Genomic DNA, 18,612 nt, shown 5'->3' with positions numbered 1-18,612 from the left:
CGCCCGCTCCCTTTAGTACCCTGCCCTTTGGTTCTTCCCTGCAACACCCCCCACCACCACCACTCCTCATGTCCAGGACTTCATGGAAGGGTTTTCCGAAAAAGAAAGGTGCTTTTCTGGGACTCGTGTAGCTCTTCCCTGCCGTTCTACGCAGATTTTACTTCCTGGATCTGACAACAGTGAGCTCTCCATGTGCCTGGCACCTGGCATGAGCAGCGGGAAGGAGGGGGAAGAGGGAGGGAAAGACAAGTGCAAACAGAATGTGCTGCTTGCCCTGTTTTCAGATAGTAAAATGAAGAACCTTGACTTAAAGGTTACATTTGGGAGGCCAGAGTTCTGGCTCTAGGTTAGCTAACATAGTAGAGGCTGTATAGTCCTAGGCCCTCCCACCCATTGGCCTCTTCCTGCAAGATCCTACCTATTCTCATGACCTCTGTCGGCCTTCCCAGGTTTCCCCTAACACCATGCATTTTATATTGATCACATAGCCACCTCCTCCTCTATGAGCAGGTTGGGAATTTTTTTTATTACTCTTCTTAGCACGTAGTATACGAACTTGTTTAAAATCAGTGATTGAATAAAAACAATGATTGAATTGGCTAGAGTAGTCAGGAGATCCTTCCTGGGGTAGGTGAGACTTGCATAGAACTTGGGCCATTCCTGGTTCAGGGGACTCAAAGAATAGGTGGGGCATTCCAGGCAGGAGCTAGGACGTAGAAGTGAACCAGACTGGCAAGGAGGTGACCCTATTTACGCCACCTGGCTGAGGTGGGACTTGCGTGTGGCCCCTAGGCTTGTTTGGTTTTCCCACAATAGCTTCCAGAAAAGTGAATAAAACACAAAAGAGGAAGAAGATTGATTTATTTTTCAATGCTCAGCCCCTCTCTCCCAAAGGCAGAGCCCACTAAACAAAACCTGAGGATCTAGAAACTGGGCAGACCCCAGGAAGTAAAAGCCAAAGTACGTATGTCCAAGTTCAGACTTAGCAATAGACCATGATCAGACCTTACCAAGGTCACAACTCAAGGTTCATGTATGTCCTTAGGTCCCGCTCCCAGGCCCTGTCCTTCTCCTCCTGCTTTCTTTCCTCCCTGCGGCTCAGTGTGGTCACCCGAGGGGTTCTCTCCCTCCCAGCCACAGCCCGAGTATCCCGAGCCAGGAAGTGTGTGACTCGGGGTTGGGGCACTGATCTGTAGCCTAGTCCTTCTTGGTCCCTCTTGAGGACAGTGGGGATGGGGTTGGTGCGGCCCTCACCCCGGGGTCCCAGCCCCATTCCAGGCTCCCAGCCTCCCCTCAGCAGCAGCTTGAAGCCTGGGCTGGAGGTGGGCACCCCAAGGGTCAGGTTGGGGGACCTGATATCGCGGGACAGTGACAGCAGGTGAGCAGTGGATGTACAATGGTTAGAGTCTTGGAAGTGGGCATCGCAGGTCTCACAGTACCGGGGGCAGGGTGATTGTGACCTGGAGAGAAAAAAGAGAAAGAGTTGAGGGCAGGGGAAGGGTTGAGGCCTCAGAGGGGGGTGGCAAGGTGGGAAGTCCTTCTAGTCTTTCTGTTAAAAAACAAACTGCCTTCCAATCCACTTAGCAATGAGGGACCCAGAGGGGAACAGCTAGGAGAAGAAATAGCAACCAGGCTTCACAAGCTCTTGGCAAAGCATAATTATTTATAAGGCACTTATTACACGGGAAGCATCGTTCTAGTACTTTACATACATTGGCCCATTAAATCCTAACAACCCTACAACAAAAGTGATCTTATTGCCCCCATTTCTCAGATAAAGAAAATGAGGGACATAAAAGTTAGATTAATTGCCCAAGTAAGTAGTCAGAATTTGGACCCAGGGAGCTCATGTTCATTACTACTCTACTACACTGCCTTATCAGCCTACACTGGGGGACTGGGGAGAGAACCCTTCAGCTCTGTTCTGGACCCTCTGGTATAGAGGGGCTAGGAAAGACAGAACACACTGAAAGAGGCATGGGCTAAGGCTTCCCCTCACCGGTTCTCTTGACTCCTTGTCTCTCCATGGCTCTCTCTGACCATGCGGGCCACCTCAGGGAAGCCTGCTTCTTCAGCCAGCTGAGCAGCATCCTTGCCACCCAGCTCACAGACCCCTACCCAGGCAGCTCCACGGCCCAGGAGATAGCGCACAGCAGCTCCCTGGCCTGCTCGAGCAGCACACATCAAGGGGGTCCACCAGAAGGCATCCCGAGCATTGATGTTGCCCCCAGCTCCCCCTGCCTCACGGGGATCCAACAGCCTTCTTAGTTCTGCCAGGTCACCCTCTTGGGCTGCCCTCAGTATCCACTGGGTCATTTTGTCCTCCGCCTCAAGGGATCTCCTTTGTCCGTGTCCTCCTGAGGTTCCTGCAGCAGCTTCCCTCATTATTCTTCTCTTCTTTCTCTTTCTCTTACTGGCAGGTTCAGGCTGAGATCTCTGGGATTCAGGGGCGCTGCTTTCGTCGCCAATCAGGGCCTCATAGAACGCCCGGGCTGCAGCCCCATCCAGGGTGGGCTCCAGCTCTTCAGGCTGTGACTGCTGCTGCCCATCTTTCCAGAGGTCACTGGCACTGGTGGCCGGGGTGAAGGTGATGAGGGAGGGCCTGGACATGGCTCTTGGGTAAACTGGGAGGATGAGACTAGACAAAGGGAGGCTGAGACAAGCAAGCCAATCGCTTCGTGGCTCTGCATTGACCAGAGCCACCTCCGGAGACCTGCTGGGATGAGGAAAAATACTCTTAAAGTCAAAAAACCCTCTCACTCCCTAAGTAAGCCCACAACCTAGGACCCTGCAGGGCCTAAGGACCATAGGTCATGTGGAAAAACAGAACCCTACAATAACAGCCCATGCCCCTTACTAAAGGTTAATTTAACAAAGACTCAGTGAGAGTTGCCACCAACCCCATCCTCAACAACAATAAATAAAAACAGCTTCTATCTAAAACTATTTGACCACCAGTTAAGACATACCATTAAGGAAACAATCAGCCTGGCCCTTTAAATCTTCCTTGATCCTATGGTCGGGGTATTCTTCCCAAACAAGAACAGACTTTAACACTTCTACAGGAAGCAAGGAGCTGATTTAAGGGAGAAGCTCCAGTCTTGGTAGTCTCCGTACAGCAAATAGCACTACTTTAAGCAAAGGAGCTGACGATCAAATAGCCACACGACCCCTAACACGCATGCGGGACTGGAAAATAAAAAAACAAAACAACACAAAACATTACTTGAGGACGCAGGCCTGTGCTAAGCGCCAGGTTCAGCTTCCCCACCCTGGGACCTTTTCTAGAGCAACCGCTCAAAATGCCACGTGCTTAAGTAACGCGAGGACAGAGTCTGTCGGTTGGGGTCCTACTTTTACATAACGCCCCCACAATGCCTCTCGCCTCCCTGAATGTGGCCCCCTCTCCGAGCTCATTTTTTGGAACTGGGAAACCACTCTCTGAGTTAAGAAAGGCTCTGAGTTGGCGGAAGGAAACCTGTGGAATGCACAGAAGCTGTGAAATGAAATGACATCACCCTGCCCCTCACCATTATTCTGACCAGGGTTCGAAGGTCATACTTAGTGCCCGCAGCATAAGGCCCCCTTCAAGCCCTAAGAGGAAATGGAGAAGTGCAAGGGGACAAGCAACAGAATGGCTGGCGCCACCTCAGGTTAGAGCACGGGGCCGTCCCGGTTCTCACATCGCTCACCTCAGCAGAGCCCACCCTACCGACGTCCCTCAGCAGGGAGCCCGGCCTCACCTCCCGCCCGAGGAGACCAGACCCCGGAGTGAAACACAGCGTCCCCCCCCCGCCACCGCGAAGCCTCCAGTGGCTGGCCTGACTCGGGCGAGGAGCTCGATAGGCAATAAGGACCGGCCGGTTAGCCGGGGATGAGGTCAGTCCCCTGAGTAGGAGAGGAGCGCCTGGGACACAACCTCGCTGCGTGAGGGGAGCTGCCGGAAACCAACCAGCCAGCCAGCCTCGTTCACTTCCCCGCCCCCTCACGGCCCCTCAGTCGCGGGATCCTACGACTATATTTCCCAAGCGCCCCGGCCCAGAACGGGTACTGGACTTCCGCTTCCGGTGGCACCCCGCTGCGCTCGCCCCCGAGCGTCTGGCTCAGGGGCCTCGCGACACAAGGGTCGTGCGTGGGTCCTTCTGGGATTCGTAGTTCACCTCTCCCTCGCTTCGCCAGTTTCTTTTTACCGGGGACTCCATCTCCCGGCGTTCGCTGCGGCGCCCGACCCTTGGCGCTTGCGCGTTGCCCTCTCCCCACCCTCCCCGATTTCCACTCCCCCCACCCCACTTCGCCTGCCGCGGTTGGGTCCGCGGCCTGCGTTGTAGCCGTCGCGGTTTCTTGGAAGCGGCAACTCCCCTCCCCCACCCTGGTCCCGGTCCCCGTCCAGCCGGTGAGTCTGAGGTAGTCGCCGCGCTTGGCCCCCTGCCCTTAGGCGCGGCACATGGGGTCTCCGCGCCTTGATGTGGGGGTGGGGAAGGAAGTGACCCGGTCCGGAACCGGGGGAGAGAGGGATGGCCTGAGGGGCGGAGGTGGCATGTGGGGACTCCTGTGAAAGGGACTTCACGGCCACCCCCAGGCCATGAGAGAAAAAGGGTCCCAGCTCTTGCACGGAAAGGATAAACTTCGGGACCCTTGGGAAAGGCGCCAGGGACATGCAGAGACCGTCGGGGTAGGGAGCTCGAGCCTGGGGCTCTGCTGGAGTTGACAGGAAGGGAGAGTGGGCTGGTCTTCTGGAGCGATAGGGATGTGGGTAGGACTGGTGGGTCAAGACTTGTCGGTTTCTTGAAAGCGGTGGGACTCCAAAGAATCTCTGATCTCAGAGAAAAGGGGCTGAGATGTGAATAAGAGGGGCCGGAGAGAGGTGCTCTAGAGTCTGGGATCCTTTAAGAAAAGGTTGCCCCAAATTCTTCCATGGTTAGAGATCTAAGTGTGGGAGGAGGGAGGATACCAGAGGCAGGGTGGGAGAGCTTGGACTTAACTTACACTCTCTTTTTTCCCAGCTGACGTGAAGATGAGCAGCTCAGAGGAGGTGTCCTGGATTTCCTGGTTCTGTGGGCTCCGTGGCAATGAATTCTTCTGTGAAGTGAGATCTCAGTCTCCCAGCTGTCTCTACACAAAGTTTGGCATTATATTTTCCCACATATTTAGCTTCCACACTCTTCTCTTACAGGCTTCCATAGAAACTTTTCCTGTCAAGGAAGAGTCCCGTCAGTAACTCCCCTCACTAATTTGTGAAGTGGCAAGACTTCCCAGGTCCCAAACCTGTTACCCTCTGTAACATGGGACAAGTCAACCCTTTTATTGTTATTAAAGTTATTATTAGACTGGTACTGGGAGTGCTTCCCTTTGGGGTCTATTAGAATTAAAATGTCACATGTGAAAATGCTTTGTAATGTGGAAAATTGTCTACTGATAATATAAAGGGTCATAACTATCCACAGGACTGAAGCTGTTGAGTCTCCACTTTCCTTAGAGACCTAGCTGCTCTTAAGGAGAGGACAAAATTGGTTCCTAGGGATGAGGGCAGGAGTAGGAACAGGGCTTTTGAAAGGAATGTGTCTTTAAGTAGGAGATTGTTGTAGCTGCTTATCTGTAGAAAAGAAAAGCCAAAGCTTTTATGGGAAGGCTATGTATCTGAACTGGGGAGAGAGACTCAAGTACTTCTGCTGAGTTGGGGTTGAGGAATAAGGGGAAACCAAAGCAGTTGTGTTAAGAATAAGGCACCGGTTAGAGCAACGTGCCCAAGTCAAAGCTGAGGATTCTGCTGTGGGTTTCATCTTGACTTCTACATCCTGACAGGTGGATGAAGACTACATCCAGGACAAATTCAACCTCACTGGACTCAATGAGCAGGTGCCTCACTATCGACAAGCTCTAGATATGATCTTGGACCTGGAGCCTGGTGAGGCACCCTCAGTGTTGTTTAGTGTGTATATGTTCGTGGTTTTGTTTTTTATTTTTTGTTTTTTTCGTGTTCCTGTTTATCTGCTTCTTGGATTTCCATATTTCCTTTCGGTTCTCTGTCTTTATCCAAAGTCCCCTACGTCATTTTGGTCTCCCATCTGAGTCTTGCCCAGTTTTGTGACTTACACCTCCTGTTCCCACACTCTGGTCCTGTAACTTGGCTCTGTCTCCTAATGCTAGTTTCTCCTTGGGTCACCTTTCCTGCTTTTTTTTTTTTTTTGCCTTGGACCTTTCAGTTTCATCTTCTGCGTTGACATCTTTGCATTTATGTGTTGAGGCGGGGTTGGAAGGGAGAGAGAGCAGAGGCTGAAGAGATGTGGAAAGAAGGCAGAGCTGCCTTGGGTTGGTGGAAGGGTCAGAGGCCCAGGTTTCTGGGTCAAATGCTCAGGTGATGGGTGACTTAAAGATGGGTGCGGGACGCACTGAGTAGCTGGCAATCCCTGGCAGTGGGTGGGGCATCTAAGAAAGCTGTAAGACAAGTGGTTGCAATTGGCCGGGGCTATGTTTCAGATGAAGAGCTGGAAGACAACCCCAACCAGAGCGACCTGATTGAGCAGGCAGCCGAGATGCTTTATGGATTGATCCACGCCCGCTATATCCTCACCAACCGTGGCATCGCCCAGATGGTGAGGCCTCTGCTCCCACTTGACTCCTCTGAGGCAATAAGGGAAACAGAGGTTCCTGCAGCACAGGAGTCAAACGTTTCAACCTTGTCAAGGAATGTAGCCGAGAAGAGGGGAAGAACCCCACAACCTGGCCCTGGGAATTAAATCCTAATTGGGGTTTGTGCTGATTGAGGTGTTTTTGGGGAGGGAGACATGACCTTGGACAGGGAGTTGTTGCAGTCTGCCTTTTCCTTAGGGAACAAACAGCAAATGGCTCTGATGGTCTGTACCCTGCCTAACTGGAGGAAAGGAAGCAGGGGAGTATGAGGGCCTCTCTGGGCCTGCTTAGAAGGGGTCTCTGGACAGAGGCAGGAGTTGGGGACAGAGTGACGTGGCTTGGGCTGAGGAGGGGATTGCCTCTTCTCTTCGAACCTACCCACCAACCCCTTTCATTTTATTCACCTCAGTTGGAAAAGTACCAGCAAGGAGACTTTGGCTACTGTCCCCGTGTGTACTGTGAGAATCAGCCAATGCTTCCCATCGGTGAGTGTTAGAGAAGGGGAAGGAGGCCACATCAAATGGCAGGTCCTCTGGGAAGGAGTTGGGGTTCAGCAAGTCGGGGCCTCTGTGTGGGAGGGAGGTTGGGCAGGGTTGGGGATGCCCGGCCTGCTGAGTCTGGCTGTCTCCCAGGCCTTTCGGACATCCCAGGTGAGGCCATGGTGAAGCTCTACTGCCCCAAGTGCATGGACGTGTACACACCCAAGTCATCGAGGCACCATCACACGGACGGCGCCTACTTCGGCACCGGTTTCCCTCACATGCTCTTCATGGTGCACCCTGAGTACCGGCCCAAACGGCCCGCCAACCAGTTTGTGCCCAGGTGGGGAGCAGGGCTAGAGTCACCACGGGTCGAAGGAAAGGTTCGGGATTCCCCAGAGAGAAGGGAGGACAGGGCATGGTCCTTTCTTGAGGTTTGCTTCTCCCACAGCGAGTGACCTTGGGGAAGGTATTTGATTGCCTGTGCTTCAGTTCCCTTATCCATGAAACGGGGGTGATGACAGTACCTGCCCGATGGAGTGTATTTAAATATACCTGACAGAGTATATTTAAATAATGAGTTGTTTTGAATAATATTTGGCAGTGGAAGTACCATTTAAACGATAACTTTTTGCCATCATCTCGGGCGCTCAGCCTTTTGCCAGGAGAAAGTGTGGTTTATCTTTCTGGAACATCATGTGTACTGGGAAGAACAGTTTGGTGTTCTGTTGAAACAAGTGCACACAGAAGCAAGCAGTCACGTTCCTGTATGTGTGTGTATGTTTACGTATATCCTAGAGTAAGAGTTTTAATGGCTATTTAAGGTATATTTCCCAGTATTCTGGAGGGAAGATGTTTGGGAACCACTGTCCTTAAGCACTTAGCAGACAGACCCATGGAGAAGTTGGGGCGGGGAGGGGGAAGTGCAGGCCACTGGCAGGGCCAGAGTGGGGCTGACCCTACTGCCTCTCATCTGTGCCCTGGCCCAGGCTCTACGGTTTCAAGATCCATCCAATGGCCTACCAGCTGCAGCTCCAAGCCGCCAGCAACTTCAAGAGCCCAGTCAAGACGATTCGCTGATTCCCCACCCAACCTGTCCCTTTGCCTTTAACACCTCTATTCCTTTGCTGCCACCCTTTCAGGAACCCTCTATGGTTTTTAGTTTAAATTAAAGGAGTCATTATTGTGGTGGGAATATGAAATAAAGTGGAAGAAAAGGCCATGAGCTGGTCTGCTGGTGCTTGGGGATGGGGGATGGGAGGGTAGTGCTGTGCTTGATCCCAGGGGCCCTCATGGCCCAGCCCACCCTCAAGTTGAAAACCAGCACAGATTTGTGCCCAGTGGATTTGGGTGATGTTTTTAGCAGTAGAGCAGAACTTCTAGTAGTGGATGCGGAGATGTGCAAGGTCACATGGAAAAGACCTAGGGGAAAATCCACTTTCAAAGACTGGAGACATAATTCGTTCTTTTTTGGCCACCTATGGCTGTACATTTATACTGTAAGGAGTATAATAAACAAAATATTTCGGTTTTGATTTTACAGGGAAAGTGGTCCTGAAATAAATAGAACGGTAAGGGGTGGAAAGAGGGACAAGGTCCAGAGTTGCTGCTGGGTGGTGTCTGTGCGCCCCCTGCTGGGGGAGCTGACACGCTCATCTCAGAAGGACAGGGACCCTGGGCGCCTGGCCCAAGGTTTCCCAGCACAGTAGGGACTCGCTGTATGTGTGGGGAGGACAGCAGGTGGTACCAGAGACAGACACTGGTCCATGGACCGTTGAGGTGTGGGAATAGATCTTTTCAGGGCATGAGAGAGACAGACAACTGGATAAAGGCCCAGGTGTTGTTCTTGTGTAGGCCACTGTTCCCACGTCCAGGAACCTGACCTTGTGGGTGAGGACATGCCGTCCCTCCAGCCAAGTTAATAACTTCCTCCCCCAGCCAAGGAATATAGCTCTGCGTCTACAGCAGCTCCTGCTCAAACTATCAAAATCACCCTGCAAGGAACATGGTCACAGGAAGGTGGGATTTCAGGATACCCCTCAGGGACTGCCCTTCTCAGAATTCCATCATGAAGTTCCATGTACTTGTAGGTGTGCTGGTCATGGTGGGCTTCGCAGTGGGAAAGGGTAAGTGGGGCCCAGGGGCAAGGAGGGGGGGGTGACTGAGTCCAGGAAGGGCGGGGGGTGCTGTAGCCCTCGGTTCACAGGCTCCCTGCAAGGCAGAGAACTTGGAATGAGCCAACATTCCCATCCTTCCTGTTTTCTGCTTCCCCAGCTCCTGTTTCTGAAGTCCGGACCTGTCACCTCTGCCTCTTAGAAGACCCTTCTACAGGGTGCATTTCAGGCTCAGAGAAGTGCACCATCAGTAGCTCGTCGCCATGCATGGTGATAACCATCTATTATGGTGAGTCAAGTCCCAGGAGGGAGCTGCTGGTGGGATAGCCCGTGGCTTGGTCTCCTCTCCTCTCATAGATGAGGGCTGCTTAGGGCCTGGGGTGCAAGAAGAAGACAGGAGGATCCTGAAAAGAGGAGTCTGGGGTTCTCGGGGGTCAGCTAAGCCAGTTTTTCTGGCCCATTCTGAAGGAGTCTGGGCTAGAAGTCAGGTCTGGGTGAGGGATGGGGGGAGTCTACGGTGAGGATACCAGGTTTGGGGACCATGGGAGGCAGCAGGGGTATTAGCTGTTCCCTCTTCTCCAGATACCAAGATACGTTTCTTCATCCGAGGCTGTGGACAGTACAATTCTTACCGCTGCCACGAAAAACGCAATACCTACTTCTCGGAGTACTGGTACCAGGCCCAGTGCTGCCAGTACGATTACTGCAACTCCTGGTCCAGCCCCCAGCTCCAGAGCTCCCTGCCTGATCCCCCTGCTGGGGCCTTGGCCCTACCCCTGTCGGAGTCCCAAATCCAGTGGTTCTACAAGGCTCTGAACCTCTCACTGCCCCTACCCACCTTCCGTGCTGGGAAGGAGCCGGAAGGCCTCGACCCCCTAGCCACCCTGCCCCTGAACCTGAGCTTGTCCATCACTGACCTGCGCCACATATACTTATCTCTCAACAGCTCAGGACTTTTGGTTCTTCCCTGGGCTGGGCCCTGATGCCTTACCCTTCTTGGATTTTACTCTTCCAGCATCTCTCTCCTAACACCCCAGCACCTAGTGCTGCCCTCCTAGAACACCCACATTCTCTGGTCTGTGATTTTTCAGGCCTCCCTTCCTCTGTGCTTCCAGCATCTGTATGGCTTTGGTCTCATTTCCTTCCCAGAAACCGCTGTGGCCCTGCACCAGTACTCTTCTTTCTCCTAGAAAATACCAAGTTCACTTTCTGCCCAGGTTGACCTAGGGAAGGCACAGTGGTTTCCTCGTGCCTTTCCCATCTTCTGAGTCCATCAGCCCCCTCATCTTTCCAATCCCCTGTCAGTCCGGCCACCTGCTATCTCCATTCAGGTCTGGTTGTAGATTGCAGCCCATGCCTATCTTAAGACCCAGACTGAAGTTGTAGCAAGAAGAATGAAGCGTAGACATCTGTGCAGATTTCCTGACTAGACACTCTGGTGTGCCTACTTCACTGCCTCCACCTCTACTCCTGCCCTGGTTTCCTGCTTCTCTCCTTTTGCCACCGTCTCTGGCCTCCTCAGCCCCACTTCACATCACTGAGTCCTGACACCCACTTCCATAGGTTCCAGGGGAGAGGAGAGGCGAGGGTCTGCCCTGCTCTGCACTATATCTCCCGCTTACTCTCCAGAACCTCCACAATAAATGGACTGGGCTAAGTCTGTGTCACACTGTTGATGGGGTCAGGCTCAGATATGGACAAGTGTAGACCTGTTAAAGTTAATTGGGCATGGGGAGCAAACAGTTTACAGCCTGGCCCACTCCACTTGGCCTTTGTGGCTTTCTCATGGCCTGCCCCCAGAGGGCTTGTATCCATCCACCTTCTGATTAGCTAGGACTTCTCCCAGCCTTTAACTTACTCCACAGGGGCACCTGTCTGGCTCAGTCAGTAGAGCATGTGACTCAATCTTGGGGTTATAAGTTTGGACTCCACATTGGGTGTAGAGATTACTTAAAATCTTTAACAAAACAAAACCAAAAAACTTTGCCCTACAAAACCTAGAGAATTAAACCCTGGTTACATTGGCTTTTCCATCTAACAGAGGAGGAAAAACTCTCCTTTAAACCAGAAAAACTCAGGAGCAAACCAAAGAATCCAGGCCTGTATCTGAGAGTCCCCTGGTGCTGAGGAACCTGGGTTCTTGCCTGTTCTTTTAGGATCCTGGCACCCAGGACCACCTCTTTAGGGAGCTAGGTTTGGGGGTTGGGGATGTTCAGAAATTATACAGGTGAGGCTGCAGTTTAGGTCTTTGATTTTAATGTTTTATTTTTGGAAAACTACAAGCCTACAGAAAACAGTAGTGCATATTCATAACTTTTTTCATACATGCAGTTAAACACACTGTTCTGGGTGTGGTGTTATTGAGTACAGCCGGGTGCCCACCCTTCTGAATCTCACAACCCAGTGCTGGGGTTGTGAAACCTTTTTCTAAAAAGCAGTGTGCACTTTGTGGTTGGGGGGCCCAATTCCAGCTCCTCTGCCACTTGGGTAAGTTGGTTTCTGTCTCACCTTGGTCACCTGTCAAGGAGGGATAGTACCTCCTAGGATTGAGAGAATGCATGTGTGTGTGCACAGGTGAAAATTAAAGCCTCAAAAATAGACACATGGGACAAAGGTACCTACAGATTGTAGCATTTATGTATATATGTATTACTACTACTTAAAAAAAAATGTTTGTTTATACTGGCGCCTGGATGACTCAGTTGGTTAAACATCCGACTCTTGGTTTCAGCCCAGGTCATGATCTCACAGTTCGTGAGATTGAGCCCCACGTCGGCTCTGCTGACAGCATGGAGCCTGCTTGGGATTCTCCGTGTCTCTCTCTGCCCCTCCCCCACTCATTCTCTCCCCTCACCTCTCAAATCCATAAAGTTAAAAAATAAAATAATACTTTTATTCATTTTGACAGAGAGAGAATCCCAAGTAGGCTCTGTGTTGGCAGCACAGAGCCCAATGGCAGGGCTCAAACTCACACCACGAGATCATGACCTGAGCCAAAACCAAGAGTCAGACGCTTAACCAACTGAGCCACCTAGGTGCCCCACTACTTTTTAAAGTAATCTCTATCCCCAATGTGGGGCTTGACTCACTACCCCGAGTTCAAGAGTCACATGCTCTACCAACTGAGCCAGCCAGACACCCCTGGCCTATTTTTAAGCCTCTGCTAAAACATACCAAAGCTTACACATACCATAATGTGGGTTTTTCTAAACTTCACACCCGGATTACCAGTCCTCAAGTCACTATAAAGGCCTATATCAGCACCCAAAGCAACCTTCGTGCACCCTCCCAGGCACTTCTAACTTGGGTAGCCACTGTCCTGAGTTGTAGCTGCTTAGAGGAATTTTGTCTGTGTGCTTGGTACAAAGGGCATCATGCAGCATATACTCTTACACAACATTTTGCACATATGTTAGCAGAGATCCCTGGCCCTTTAAATAGCCTATGCTCTGGCAGGAAACCCCAATATTAATTGGTAGGTCAGAGAGCAGTGGGGGGGGGGGGCGGTGTACAAAAATAAGTACAAACCTTCAGTGTGCCCCCCTGTCTGGGCCCACTTTCCCCCCATCATCTCTGACTTGAAGTCTAGGTTTATACAGCTCTAGCAAGTCAAACTAGAGGATGGTCTCAGAGGCTGAGGAACCCAAGGCCCAAGATTCGGCAGTAACTTCCCACATGGTCCTTGAGGGAAGCTGAGCCTGGGTTCCAGCCAGGGCTCCACTAGATCTAGCGGCTCTTCCACAGGGTGCTTCCCGCCCCCCCCCCCCCCCCTGGGCCTGGTCCCAGGCCTCATAGCTCCACTCCCGCCAGCCCTCACCTCCCACGTCGTGGACCTCCCCCCACCCAGGCCCCACATAGCACTGCCAAGGGTGCCCACTTCCCTTTTGCCCTTCACCACAGAAAGGCTTCCAGTTCTTCACCTTTTGTTCCTAGAGCTGAATCCAAGACATGGAGGCCGGGCAGAAGCAGAGCTCAACAGAGCTGGGAGCCCCGAGGTGGGGCAGTCAGGTGGGACCTCAGCTTTCCTCAGCCTCCACCACTATCAGAAGAGAGAGACGAGCTCTACAGTTTGTACACCAATTTATTTGGGAGGAACACCTGGGGACTTGAGGCTAGAGAGGCCCATGGTGGGAGAAGGGGCAAAGCAAGGCCAAGAAGCAGCTGAGAGATGGGAGGAGAGAAGAGTAAAGCCACCAAACCGTGAGGACTTGAAGGGAAAACTCAGAGAATTCTGGAGAGGGGACCTGGGGGAGGGGCTGAGTGGGAAGAGGGGTGTTGGGTGTCAGCTAGGAGGCCGATAGGGCCGGTAAAAGGGACTAGAAGTTGTTCTGGCTCTGCCACCCAGATGGAAATCAGGAAGATGGATGGCAACTAGCAGGGTTTTATTCTAAAAGTCTCTGCAGAAGTTCTAAGGAATATAGAACACTCTGTTCTGAGGGTTATTGCAGAACTCCAGGAAGCAGCATCGAGAAAATATCCAGAAGCCAAACACTGGAGAAGAGCGGGTATACGAACAATCACTCATCTGCTCCTTGCGGCGGCAGTCACTCACCATGATGTCAGAACCACTGCCTGGGGAAGGATGGCAGCCACCAGTGATACAGACATCTCAGGTCCCAGGCACAATCCCAGACTCTTCCATCCCCTCCCTCCACATGGACTTACCATCACTGATCCCACACCCTTCCCTGACCCCCCCCCCCCCCCCCCCCCCCCCGCCAAATGCCAAGATTCCTGGAACTGGACAGGGGCAGGGAATGCCAGGGAGTCACCAGCTATGGATCCCGTGGAAGGTTGGTGGGAAAGAGCCATTCAAAATAAAGTGATGCGGGGCACCTGGGTGGCTCGGTTGGTTAAGCATCCGACTTTGGCTCAGGCCATGGTCTCACAGTTCGTGAGTTCAAGCCCTGCATCTGGCGCTGTGCTGACAGCTCAGAGCCTGGAGCCTGCTTCAGATTCTGTATCTCCCTCTCTCTGCCCCTCTCCCACTTGTGCTCTCTCTGTCTCTCTCTCTCAAAAATAAATAAATGTTAAAAAGTTTTTAAAAATACAGTGATGGTTGGAGGGGGCTGAGTTGGGTCTTGCTGGGGGAGAACCAGCACTTCAGCTGGGACCATATAAAAAAAAGTTGGGAGATGTATTGGAGGTCAGATTGCAAAGAAAAGGTGTTTATCATCATTTTATGGAACAAAAGTAAGAGAAGATGGTATCTCTTGCTATTATATATATATTAGAGGGGGGAAAAATGTGTTCACAGGGACATTCATTCCTGCCCTGCTTGAGAGAGGAAAAAATTAGAAGCAACCTACAGATCCGTCAATAATGGGATTGTCAAACTCTGCTATGCCCGTGCCATGGAGAACCATGCAGCAGGTCAGAAGAACAGGGAAGCTGTTTACAAACTGATATGGAAACTTAAAATTCCCATGACTGTTCATTTTAAAAAACCAAGTGCAGGGTGCCAGGGTGGCTGAGTCAGTTGAGCATCTGACGCTTGATTTTGGCTCAGATCGTGATCCTGGGGTCATGGGATCGAGGCCCACGTTGGTCTCTGTGCTGAGTGTGGGGCCTACTTAAGATTCTCTCTCTCTCTCTCTCTCTCTCTCTCTCTCTTTCTCTCTCTCCACCCCCCCCCACTCTCTTCCTCCCTCACTCCCTCTGTCTCTACCTCTCTCTCTCAAAAATAAATAAATAGATGATAGATAGATAGATAGATAGATAGATAGATAGATAGATAGATAGAGGCACCTGGGTGGCTCAGTCAGTTAAGCATCTGATTTCAGCTCCGGCCATGATCTCGTGGTTTGTGAGTTCAAGCCCTGCATTGGGCTCTGTGCTGACAGCTCAGAGCCTGGAACCTGCTTCAGATTCTCTCTCTCTCTCTGTCTCTTTCTCCGCCCCCCCTCTAAATAAACATTTTAAAAAGTTTTTAATAAAAAATTAATAAAAATGTATAAAAAGCAAGTGCACACCAGTGTTTACAGTGGTATGCTACTGTTTATGGAGGAAAGAAAAAGAGGTGAAACAACATTTGCATAGAGTGAGATGTACACAAAAGATCACAGAAAGGATATCAAGAATGTGGAAAGATGTGGGGCATCTGGCTCGCTCAGTCAGTAGAGCATGTGACTCTTGATCTCAGGGTTGTAAGTTCGAGCCCCACGTTGGGTGTAGGGATTACTTAAAAATGAAAAAAAAAATCTTTAGGAAAAAAAAGAGAATAGGAAGATTAGTTTTGTGTTGTTTGTGCATGAGAGCTGGGTGGCTTGTGCCAGGAGTGGGAGGGAGACTTCTCTTTGATGCGGTTGAGTACTCTGATACTGAACCAAAAGCATAATGAAAGGACTTGAATTTTAATTTGAAGGCAAGTTTATGCAGTGGTTGTTAAGAGCACCATCTCCGGAATCACCACAAATTGTGGTTCAGCTTCTAGGAGAGTTGGGCAAGATTTTGACCTTTCTGGGCATCTGTTTCCTCATCGGTAAAATGGGGATAACAATAATAAAAAACCTGTCTGAGAGGGTGGTAAGTGCTTAGAACAGTGCTGGCACATAATGTGTTCTGTGTTTGTTAAAAAGAGCGGAGGAGGGGCCCCCAGCTGCTCAGTCAGTAGAGCATAGGACTCCTTGATCTAGGAGTTGTGAGTTCAAGCCCCATGTTGGGCATTGAGCCCACTAAAAAAAGCAGGGGTGGAGGGCGGGGAGTGAGGGATCGTGTGGAAGAGCAGGCATGAGAAACAGGGACTGCAGTTTCAGGAAGTTGAAACTGAGGTGGAGCCGTCCAGAGGGCAATTTCACATGACAATTTGGCCTAACATTCAAATTCATAAGGAAGCAGAGCAAATCCTCTGGGGAGAGTGAAGTGGGAAGACAGCTAATGCCTAAATTTTGGTGAACATGAACCATTAGGGGTCTCCCTGAACAGACAGAGAGAAGGCAGCCTGAGGAGAAGCCAGGGGATCTAGTGATCACAAGCCTCCCCCACAAGGCCGGGTGCTGTAAGAAACGCATACACCATGGGGCGCCTGGGTGGCTCAGTCGGTTGGGCGTCCGACTTCAGCTCAGGTCATGATCTCACGGTCCGTGAGTTCGAGCCCCGCGTCGGGCTCTGTGCGGACAGCTCAGAGCCTGGAACCTGCTTCGGATTCTGTGTCTCCCTCTCTCTCTGCCCCTCTCCTGCTCTGCTCTGTCTCTCTCTGTGTCTCAAAAATAAATAAAAACATTAAAAAAAGAAACGTGGACACCAGCCAGCCCCATGAGGGAACAGGAGGGGTGGAAGTGGAGACAGAGAATGGCTCTGAAGGTGAGGAAGGAGAGAGCATGACGGAGCACTATCTAGGTAGGGGTTGTAGGAACCAGACTGTGGGGTACAGCTGAGAGGTGCAGCTCAGGAATGGGCCGGGCCAAGGACAAGCAGCTCACTGTTCTTTATGAGCAGAGTCATGCAGCTGCTGTCAGGGGGGGCAAGGCAGATGTCAGATCCCAGAAGGCATCCCAACTCCTTGGTCTCCAAGAGGCATCGATAGCAGCGCAGATATTTGGAGAACTGAGCTGGATGAGGGGGTTCCGGATTGACAGGATCAAAATTACCTAGAACACAGAGCAACACTGACTCCAACCCCACCTAATTTCCAGGCTGGTCAAGCCCATTCTTCCCTCCCCAGCTTCCCGTCTCAGAAAACCATGAAATCACCAGTTCTTTAAAACCATCTGGCTTAATCCTCTATCAGAGGTTTTCGTCAATGTTAAAACCTCCATTCTCTGCTCTTATACCTCCTGAAATAAGGAACTCATTAAGGAATTCATTTACTCATTCAACATGTATTTTGAGGTACTACCATGTGCCCAGCACTCGGCAAGCTCCTACGTTCAAAGACTAAGCAGAGGCAATTAATTCCAGCTCTGGGCAGTTCTGTGAGGACAGTTCTTCTTCTGGGACTTGGTTTCACAGTCCCCCCACCCCTATGGACCCCCTTTTGAATATACTTTCTTAATCTGTAATGTTCAGTGAAAACAAGAGTGCATCACCACAGGACAAGAGGAATCTATGCTTTGTGTGGACAGGAGACTTCGAGTGGCCCCCCATCACATTATCTGTTTGGTGGTCTAATCACTGGAAAGACCCATATTAAACTTTGTCCACCAAAGCCTTCCCCACCTACATGTATATATGCTTCCTCTTCCTCTTGTTCCAGGCCCAGATCACATGTCAGTGAGTCCCCAGACCCAGCAGAACACTTAGTGTGAGGCAGATACTGAACAAACACTTTGAATCCTGTTTCTATATAGACGGTGTTTTGCAGCCATGTTGAGGAGGTTATCAGGCTAGATTCAGCCTTGTTCTACTGGGTGGATCCCGGTTCTGTTATCTAGCATGTTCACGGAATCCTCCCTATTCTGTACTGCCCCAAATTTAAATGGAGTCCTTTCAATATCTCCATTTAGGTCACTGCTGTTGAGACAGCCCTGGGGTAATAACTAGAGATCTCCCTCAGAGTGAACAGCAGTCCATTACCAGTCCCTAGGCATTATCTCACCAAGTCCATCCATCCCATCTTTCTCTCTGCTTGGTTTTACCTGAGCATCCTGGGAAGATGTGCCCAAACAGACACCTGGTATCTGTGGGTCTCTCTATCCAGCAGACCAGGAGACCCTTCTGACCCCTTAGAGCCACTTACCAAACACCAAGCTCCTCATGACCAGCACTATTAAAAGGACCATGTACAGGGCTTGGGAGGTGCTATGAAGGCCAATGGGCTCCATACTCCGGCTACCTGCAGGGCCTGCTGCCTACTACCCTCCAGTTGGGGCTTATATTGGTGAAAGAGAAGTTGGCCAAGAGGAAAGAGAGAGGCAACACCCATTTGGGGTGGAAATCAGTGCCAGAACAGCCAGAGAAACAGAGTGTCCTCCCCCACGGCCACTCTAAGACCTAACATCCTGGCTTGGGGACAGGACCCAGACAAAAGGGGAATGAGAGGGAAACTTTTTTTTCATATTTATTCTACAGAAGTTTACTGAATCACTGTATCAGGTGTTGGGGATACAACATTACACAAAATCCCTGCCCCACAGAGCTGTCTAGTGGGGGAGACAACAAACAATGATGGGGGGAGGGAGGGGGAAGGATGAGTACTTCCCGGGAGCACCTGGGCAGTCCTGAGCACTGACCAAAGGAGCAACAAGATCAGAGTTCTGTTTGTAAAAGATTGCCGAGGCCGGGAAACCAGTTAGGAAGCTATTCCTGAGTCCAGTCACAAGATGGCGGCCTGGTCTGGCAGAAGAGAGGCAAGGAAAAGACGAATGAATCTGACATTTATTTAGAAGGAAGACTGGACAGATTTGCAGTTAGACTGAATATGGAAAGAGGAAAAGTGGGGGATAGGCTTG

The 18,612-nt window shown here is 51.1% G+C and overlaps 4 protein-coding genes across 12 annotated transcripts; 2 read left to right on the top strand and 2 right to left on the bottom strand.

Moving 5' to 3' along the window:
* Positions 1 to 844: 844 nt before the first annotated feature.
* GPANK1 (G-patch domain and ankyrin repeats 1) lies at positions 845 to 4,048 on the bottom strand. Of its 9 annotated transcripts, none has more exons than XM_019438784.2 (4): positions 3,920 to 4,048; positions 2,970 to 3,189; positions 2,000 to 2,716; positions 845 to 1,460 (listed from the first exon to the last, which is right to left on the bottom strand). In XM_019438784.2, the coding sequence occupies exons 3-4, from the start codon at positions 2,608 to 2,610 to the stop codon at positions 1,016 to 1,018; spliced, it is 1,056 nt and encodes a 351-aa protein (XP_019294329.2). In that variant the 5' UTR covers positions 2,611 to 2,716; positions 2,970 to 3,189; positions 3,920 to 4,048; the 3' UTR covers positions 845 to 1,015. The 9 variants fall into 9 exon arrangements, with proteins under 9 accessions (XP_019294329.2, XP_019294328.2, XP_019294327.2 ...); XM_019438783.2 differs by having other exon boundaries at positions 3,744 to 4,045; XM_019438782.2 differs by having other exon boundaries at positions 3,800 to 4,045.
* A 212-nt stretch (positions 4,049 to 4,260) lies between these two features.
* Positions 4,261 to 8,331, top strand: CSNK2B (casein kinase 2 beta). The gene is made up of 7 exons (XM_019438794.2): positions 4,261 to 4,393; positions 5,004 to 5,086; positions 5,803 to 5,905; positions 6,478 to 6,593; positions 7,040 to 7,115; positions 7,263 to 7,452; positions 8,099 to 8,331. The coding sequence occupies exons 2-7, from the start codon at positions 5,015 to 5,017 to the stop codon at positions 8,187 to 8,189; spliced, it is 648 nt and encodes a 215-aa protein (XP_019294339.1). The 5' UTR covers positions 4,261 to 4,393; positions 5,004 to 5,014; the 3' UTR covers positions 8,190 to 8,331.
* A 122-nt stretch (positions 8,332 to 8,453) lies between these two features.
* Positions 8,454 to 10,880, top strand: LY6G5B (lymphocyte antigen 6 family member G5B). The gene is made up of 3 exons (XM_019438793.2): positions 8,454 to 9,235; positions 9,384 to 9,512; positions 9,806 to 10,880. The coding sequence occupies exons 1-3, from the start codon at positions 9,115 to 9,117 to the stop codon at positions 10,204 to 10,206; spliced, it is 651 nt and encodes a 216-aa protein (XP_019294338.1). The 5' UTR covers positions 8,454 to 9,114; the 3' UTR covers positions 10,207 to 10,880.
* A 2,406-nt stretch (positions 10,881 to 13,286) lies between these two features.
* On the bottom strand, positions 13,287 to 17,985 carry LY6G5C (lymphocyte antigen 6 family member G5C). The gene is made up of 3 exons (XM_053905344.1): positions 17,901 to 17,985; positions 16,645 to 16,830; positions 13,287 to 13,795 (listed from the first exon to the last, which is right to left on the bottom strand). The coding sequence occupies exons 1-3, from the start codon at positions 17,983 to 17,985 to the stop codon at positions 13,632 to 13,634; spliced, it is 435 nt and encodes a 144-aa protein (XP_053761319.1). The 3' UTR covers positions 13,287 to 13,631.
* Between the last annotated feature and the right edge of the window lie 627 nt (positions 17,986 to 18,612).

This window comes from Panthera pardus, unplaced genomic scaffold (assembly GCF_024362965.1).
Source record: "Panthera pardus isolate Hobbes unplaced genomic scaffold, ASM2436296v1 HiC_scaffold_17, whole genome shotgun sequence".
In the NCBI taxonomy this organism is placed as follows: domain Eukaryota; kingdom Metazoa; phylum Chordata; class Mammalia; order Carnivora; family Felidae; genus Panthera; species Panthera pardus.
Note: the sequence above shows the minus strand (reverse complement) of the source record. Positions and strands in the feature narration are given on the sequence as shown.